At 42.3% G+C, this 7,858-nt stretch overlaps 1 protein-coding gene across 1 annotated transcript; it reads left to right on the top strand.

Moving 5' to 3' along the window:
* Positions 1-2,952: 2,952 nt before the first annotated feature.
* On the top strand, positions 2,953-6,612 carry LOC120041601 (metalloproteinase inhibitor 2-like). The gene is made up of 5 exons (XM_038986472.1): positions 2,953-3,231; positions 4,430-4,500; positions 5,361-5,463; positions 6,047-6,171; positions 6,320-6,612. The coding sequence occupies exons 1-5, from the start codon at positions 3,102-3,104 to the stop codon at positions 6,491-6,493; spliced, it is 603 nt and encodes a 200-aa protein (XP_038842400.1). The 5' UTR covers positions 2,953-3,101; the 3' UTR covers positions 6,494-6,612.
* The last annotated feature ends 1,246 nt before the right edge of the window (positions 6,613-7,858 follow it).

Below are 7,858 nucleotides of genomic sequence, written 5' to 3' on the forward strand. Positions count from 1 at the left end.
ACTGCTATACACACTACTGAACAAAAGAACCGAGCATATGTTTGCGGGTTTCCTCAACAACACATCAGTTGCCACTTTCGCAATGCCCTCGCCTGTTGTCTCCGACACCCTGTATAGCCCAATAAACTCCTTGTGAGGGACATGGTCATGGTCAACATAACGCAGACAGACATTCTCCTGTTCAGCACCAGAGACATCTTGAGTACCATCAACAATTAATGAAAATTGTACAATCGGAAGAGACCTAATCTCAGCTGCCTCGAATGACTATTGGCCATGATGTTCAGAATTTTCATTTAATTCTGTGCTTTGGGGCCTGTGTACATTGTGGTACGCTCTGTTAACCACTTCAGTAAAATGGGATCATCCTCTTCTGCCCTAAGTTTCAAAATCTGGTATAAATTCCCACTGTCATCCGTGCGGCCTCTAAAGGCTTGTCCCTGTCTTACTACATGCCGCACCGAACTAACAATTTTCATCAAGCAATCAATGCCTTGCGTCATCCTGCTGTTTACCCCACGCGCTGGATAACTGGACACTGATTGGATTTAGCTGGTGTGCTGTTACAATTACAAAGTGGCGGTGGGTTTGGCAGTTTTGATGTGCTGTGAATTTTTCAATGGCTTTTCTCCAGTTCCTAAATCCTGCACTAATGACGGCAGCATCTGCTCTTTGGCCAAAAGATGGCTGGCTTGAAAACCCTTGGCTACAGTGAAAACACAACACTCCTTTTATTGATGGATTATAATGTAGCCAGGGGAAATCGCGAAACCATCTCTCTTGAAACGTCAACACTCTGTTGGCAAGAGTTTGCGGTTCTATAAATTGTGGGTGTGGCTGATATGGTTTTGTGCCATCACTGTGGTAACTGGACAATGCTGTGCCACTGTCCCCTATACTGGTGCTGCTGGCAACAAGGGTGACACTTGGTCCTGCCGTGGCTGTGACACTGTCCTCTGAAGTCTCTCTCCCTGGCTCTTTCCCTTTCACCACCCTAACTGACTCACAGTCTGTCTCCTAGAAAATAAATAAGGTGTTTGCTGTACTCGTAACTACCGGTACCCAAAACTACACAATTAATCACAACAGCAATACCATTGCCGTAAACAAATCTTAGTTTAGTCACCAGTTTAAGTTGAGAGTGGGGGTATCCATGGCATTTTCCAATTATGTCCCTATTTTACAAGTCAAAAAAATTGAGAACCTTTCATAATGTTGCCAAACAAAGACTCAACAAACTTACCTGAGACTCCCTGTCTGCCAATCTGTCCCCAGCTCTGCTGTCTGTGTGCCATCTGTTGCCTGCTCTGCCTAATGAAATCATTGTGAAACATTTCCATTAGCATTTCACTTCTTTCTTATGAACATTTTATCAACTAGACTTTGAGATATTAGGATACTAGAGTTCTTACTATGCGTTTTGGTGTACTGACAAATACTCTGATGTCTGTCTTCTTACTTTTTTCTGCCATTTTTCTACCTGGCTGGCTGGCCTAGCTGCACACACACACATTTACACAACACATGCTGCAACCTTTTGTAATTTTAATAGTTTGTTTCATATTGGCTGGCTTCCAACAATAGCTGAATTTGTAAAGCTAGCGAGCACCAATTCCGTTTCTGTGTGTTTGCTATAATCTTTGCTACCTGGTTAAATAAAGGTGAAATAAAATAAAATAAAAAAAGTTCACTAGCGACAATTTATCTTTTGCAACGAGACCATTATATATATTTAAGACAATGGTAGAAGAGAGTGTAGTTCTGTTCTGTTCAGTTTGGACTTCAGTTTATCGCTAACCTTATCACAGGGACGTCGAAGCACTGCATGCTGATCTTGGAATAAACTGACGATAGCAAAGATTCCATCTTTGACGACTCCACATAAATGGAATAGGTACTAGCTAGCTTGATAGTTAATGTTTGCTTTAGTTTGCGCGCTAGCTCTGCAAATTCAGCTAGTGTGTGAACCCTGCCAACATAAAAATAAATAAATAACATTGCTATGGACCTGCTATGGATTGACTGGATTAACCTCACGTCAGTTACGTACATGTCCCTTTCGAACAGTAGATACGAACCCTCTATTACCTTGCCAGCTAAAGAACTGGCAGTGGATCAAACCATTGTGAGGCAAAGGGCGGGGGGGGTCGCAATCTTTTGAAACTTAAAAACGCGCTATTAAGTGTCTATAATCAGCACAAGTGCTTTCATTGCGTATTATTAATATTATTGAAATTACATAGTTATGTTTACAGTGATATATTGGGGGGGACAAATCAGAATTTTCCCAAGATGGGGGGGTCGTGTCCCCCCCGTCCCCTCTGGGATTTCCGCCTATGATGTCATGTATAGCGTGTTACTGTACAGGCAATTTAGGCGCTTATCAACAACAATCTGCCATTTTCATCTCATATATGGGATGACAGGGGCAAGTGAACTGAGCAGTTGGGCAAGTTGAGCCTGCTCTGAAATTTCCCCAGGTGTTTAATTTTTTTTTTTACTGAAAGCAACAAAACTTGAAGGAAGTCCAGTAGGCTTAGACAATTTTTTTAATTTAACCTTTATTTAACTAGGTACATTCTTATTTACAATGACGTCGTACCCTTCCAAACCCGGACGCTGGGCCAATTGTGCGCCGCCCTATGGTACTCCCAATCACGGCCAGATTGTGATACAGCCTGGAATCAAACCAGGGTCTGTAGTGACGCCACTAGCACTGAGATGCATTGCCTTAGATCGCTGCACCACTCGGGAGCCCCCCAAAAAACAAAAAATGATATTTCAGTTTCATCCCCAATTTATGGCAGCCGGGCATGTTGAGCCTGTGGTTGAGCCATTAGTTAGAGGATTTTTTTAATGAATGGTTGCTGTTCTGGAGTAATTGAATGCTCAGCCTACCATAGGCTGGGTTCTGACTGGGGGAGGAGCTCACAGCCTGCAATAAATAGCGGATGTCTACGTTGAGGGGAAAGTATTTGTAGGAGTTATCCGTCGTTCTGGGAACAGTCTCTAAGGGAAATACGTGTTATTGTAATTTACGCCTCAAACTTTCATTAGTCGGATCGTTTTGTGATATTTGTGTAACCATAATTCGTTTCCAAATGACGCGGTATGTAAGTAGTTGTTTCATTACTCTGCTCGTTCTGTTCCTTTGGCGGGTCGAAGACATCGCTGAGGCTTGCAGATGCTCCCCTCCGCATCCTCAACAGGCTTTTTGCGATGCAGATATCGGTAAGGCGAATTTGGCGACATTTCACTTTTCAGCTTTTCTTCACATGTTGAAGCTATCAATACGCAGCATGGAAACATTTTATGTATTGTCTGTGGTCGTAGTATAAATAATTATGACATGCTCATTAAGCCTGTTTACATCTTCTCACACTTATTTACAGAATTAAGTAGGCGACAGTAAGATGGGCTCTCAACCCTGTTCCTGGAGAGCTATGCTCCTGTAAAAATGTTAAATCAAACCCGTTTGTAACGAACCTGAGTCCGTTTATCAACCAGCTAATTATTAGAATCAGGTGCGGTAGATTAGTGTTGGAGTAAAACCTATAGGACGGCAGCTCTCCAGGAACAGGGTTGAGAGCCCTGCTTTGCTTTAGGCATAAAGTGTGCCTACACATTGAGGTCTGTTTACAAAACATTAAGGACACCTGCTCTTTCCATGACATGGACTGGCCAGGAGTTAACTATGATCCCTTATTGATGTCACTTGTTCAAACCACTCCAATCAGAGTAGATGAAGGGGAGTAGACAGGTTAAAGAAGGCTGTTTAAGCCCAGAGACATGGCTTGTGTATGTGTGCCATTCAGAGGGTGAATGGGCAAGACCAAAGATTGAAGTGCCGTTAAATGGGGCATGGTAGTAGGTGCCAGGCGCACCCGTTTAAGTGAACTGCAACGCTGCTGGGTTTTTCACAACAGTTTCCTGTGTATCAAGAATGGCCCACCACCCAAAGGACATCCAGCCAACTTGACACAACTGTGGGAAGCATTGGAGTCCACATGGGCCGGCATAATTATGGAATGCTTTCGACGCCTTGTCGAGTCCATGTGCCAATGACTTGAGGTTCTGTTCTATGGAATAATCTTATAGCAGCAGCTACTGTACCAGACACTCTGCCGCATCTTCCTACCTGAACCAATCATCTACAGAGGGCATGCTTAAACCAGGTGTGTCAAATTAAAAGCAGAAGACCAGCGCTAGGAATGTAGGACCAGGAGGGAAATGGACTAGACATCTGTTTTGGTGTAAACCTAGCCAGAATGTTACACTGAGTCTTAACTTGTGCATAAACAGTCTGAAAAGACTGTACAATTTTGGGTCTGTAAAGCATTCTACACTGTTCTCTGATCCATATCACCCTTAAACCATCAGTGTGACAGATATAATTTCAATAATGTTAAACCTTTTCTCCCTCTTCTAGTGATCAGGGCGAAGGTGGTTGGCAAGAAAGCTTTGTCTAACGAGATCAAGTATGACATCCAACAGATCAAGGTATGATCATCCTTTTTATTAAGTGGTTGTTCCTTCCTGCACTGAAACATTGAAGCCCCCTGAACCCCAGTCTGACAGCTGGTCCCAGTTCTCTCCTTTCCCCTGGGCTCCATCCCTTCAGTGTTTGCAGATCTGGGTTGGCATAAACGGTGTAGTTGTGGAGCTTCCACCATATGAAAAGGAGCTTCTGTAGAAATGGCTCATTCCTCTTGCTGGAAAGCACATTATTCAGTTGACGTTCATTCCAGTCCTAGACTATGGTGACATCATCTATGACTGCAGCTGCCATTTCATCAAAGCTTTTAAATGCAGTTCATCATAATGTACTGCACATTATTACTGGTGATGGGGGTTTGGTACTCATCACTGTATTCTCTACCAGGAAGTTGGCTGGTTCTTTGTCACGTGTGTGGATAAATTGCCGGATTTATATTTATAAAGCCCTTTTACTAAAACTCTCACTACCTAACATTATTACCCACCTTTAGACATTATAGTTACAGCCTGTCTCAGATCAGGGATGTTTAACTCTGGATATTCCATTGGTCTTAACCGAGTTGGATGAATCTGCCTGAATTATTTTTGCGGAACGATCTTCAAAATATTCTAAATGTGATGTTTAGTTGCCTCTAGGGCGACTCAGAATAATTTGACTAAAAAATACCATGGTCTCCGTATGACACCCTGATAAAAAGTAAGGTTAGTTTAATAAATATTTTTTGATCTGCAAACATCAGGCTGAGGGAATAGGGAAGGAATTAGGAACGACTGACAGTGCCTGAGAGCTGCAGTCGGTTAGGTTCAAAACTGTATATGTAGATGTTTGACAGATCCTTTGTTCTCTCCTTGTGATTGGCTAGATGTTCAAAGGTCCTGACCGGGTTATCCACGCCGTCTTCACTTCATCCTCCCCAGCCTCGTGTGGTGTGACCCTGGAAATCAACAAGGCTTATCTCTTCACGGGTGCGGTTCTCACTACGTCACCAAGTTCATTGCTAGCACCGGTTACACTGCTCAACCTGTGCTTGCAGCATCATGGCCTGTTCTAAACTATTGACTTCATCTTGTACAAGAAATCAAGTGCTTTAGAATAAATACTTTACTTTTTTTTAACCTTTATTTAACTTGGTAAGTCAGTTAAACAAATTCTTGTTTGCAATGACGGCCAAACCCTGACGACGCTGGGCCAACTGTGCGCCGCCCTATGGGACTCCCAATCACGTCCGGATGTGATACAGCCTGGCTCTTCAAGTTACACTTTATAATACCTAATGTTATGATTTTAAATGTTAATGCTTATAAATGTTTACAACTAATGCATCACTTATTTATTATGATAAATTCTAGTGTTCCAGGCTGCATCGGTATGTCTTCCTGCTCCAGGGTAAAGTTACCCCCAGGGACAGATCTAGGATCTGTTTCCACCTCACCCATTTCTAATCTTAACCATTTGTGGGGGGGAAAGAGGAAATGGATCCAAGATCAGCATCTGGGGTTAACTTTTACCCCACAGGTTGTTCACTCACTGTCTTCTCTCTGTCTCCAGGCAGCATGAATACTGATGGCAGGATGCATTTAGTCATGTGTGACTTTATTCAGTACTGGGAGGACTTGAATGGCACACAAAAGAAGAGCTTGACTCAACGCTACCAAAGCGGCTGTGATTGCACGGTGTGTGACAGGAATTATAGTCAAGTTACTTTACACCACTTTTGTTAAATGTTTACTTTGTCACATTGGCTAAACACAAGAGCTAGAGTATTGGGGTAATGATCAGTCAGTGATCTGGATCTTTCTCTCTCCCTGCTCTGATCTACAGATCATCCGCTGCTCTTCCCTCCCCTGTCCCGTCAGCGCCCCAGATGAGTGCCTTTGGACAGACTGGTTGTTGGCCGATGGCCAAAGCGGACCCCAGGCCAAGTACTCTGCCTGTCTCAAGAGGAGTGATGGGTCCTGTTCCTGGTACAGTGGGATGGCTCCATCCAAGAAGTAGTTCCTGGATATTGACGACCCCTAAACTCTACAGGCCTTCCACTCACTGCTCAGGGGCTAAATATGCCTGCAATTTAAAAGCTGGTCACTTCTTGTGCAATAAAAATAAACTTCTCCTCAAATATAGCGCTCCAAGTATTCATTTCTTGTGCCATTCATCTGTTTTTAAACTGGAACCAAAGGTGTTATTGAAAATCAAGTGTGATCTCAGTGTTGTGTTTCTGACTAGAACCTTTTTCCTGAAATACCATCCTAAAGCCTGGGGCATGTTCAGCTGGGCACAATATTGTAGAATGAATGTTATATACATAGTCTTCCTTGACAAAGATATGCAGGTGTGGTTCCCTTCTGCACGTTGAATGCATTTTAATGAAATTGCTGAGAACACTCATACTTGCTGACCAAAAGATTGTCTGAGTTTTCAGAACATTTATCTTAAGTCGTCACTTTAAATTTGTACTTAATATTGAACAATTTCTCGGACTCACTATCCACTGGGCAATGTTTTCATTTAACACTTGTTGCATCAAAGTAAAATTAATTTTGGATTTGAGAAATCTTTTACCTAAATCCTTTATTTGATATCCAGACGTTGAACTGACATCTGTGCCGAGTGGGTAGACTACATGGATAACCGTTCAGAATATTTTTGAAAGCTATGTAATGTATTTAACTAGGTGAGCCAGTTAAGAACACATTCTTAATTACAATGACTGCCTAACCCGGACAATGCTGGGCCAATTGTGCGCCACCCAATCACGGACGGTTGTGAATCAGCCTGGAATCGAACCAGGGTCTGTAGTGCTGCCTCTAGCACAGATGCAGTGCCTTCAGACCGCTGCGCCACTCGGGAGCCCCAATACATGCATATTCGTCTCCTTTTCAGCACCAATTGGTAATATACAATTGAGTATTTGCATATGTAAGGTTTGGGAAGTTTTTAATAGTAAACTGGTTTAGACTATATTGGTGAAATAAAAATACTGTTCTGGATTAACTGACCATGTCTAAAAGTAATGGACTATTGTTTCTCTTGAGCTGTTCTTGCAATAATATGGCCTTGGTCTTTAACCAAATAGATATATCTTCTGTATACCACCCCTACCTTGTCACAACACACCTGATTGGCTCAAACACATTAAGATGGAAAGAAATTCCACAAATTAACTTTTTAGGCACACCTGTTAATTGAAATACATTCCAGGTGACTACCTCATGAAGCTGGGAGAGAATGCCAAGAGTGTGCAAAGGGTGGCTACTTTGAAGGATCTCAAATATAAAATATATTTGTTTAATGCTTTTTTTGGTTTCTACATGATTCCATATGTTCTATTTCATAGTTTTGATGTCTTCACTATTATTCTAC

This window comes from Salvelinus namaycush, chromosome 3 (genome assembly GCF_016432855.1).
Source record: "Salvelinus namaycush isolate Seneca chromosome 3, SaNama_1.0, whole genome shotgun sequence".
Lineage (NCBI taxonomy): Eukaryota > Metazoa > Chordata > Actinopteri > Salmoniformes > Salmonidae > Salvelinus > Salvelinus namaycush.

What these genes read in the sequence shown, in the direction of transcription:
- LOC120041601 (XM_038986472.1), top strand. Translation starts at nt 3,102, where the DNA reads ATGACGCGGTATGTAAGTAGTTGTTTCATTACTCTGCTCGTTCTGTTC. An exon ending in TTTTTGCGATGCAGATATCG is followed by an intron (nt 3,232 to 4,429) that starts GTAAGGCGAATT and finishes TCCCTCTTCTAG; the next exon opens with TGATCAGGGCGAAGGTGGTT. An exon ending in CAAGGCTTATCTCTTCACGG is followed by an intron (nt 5,464 to 6,046) that starts GTGCGGTTCTCA and finishes CTCTGTCTCCAG; the next exon opens with GCAGCATGAATACTGATGGC.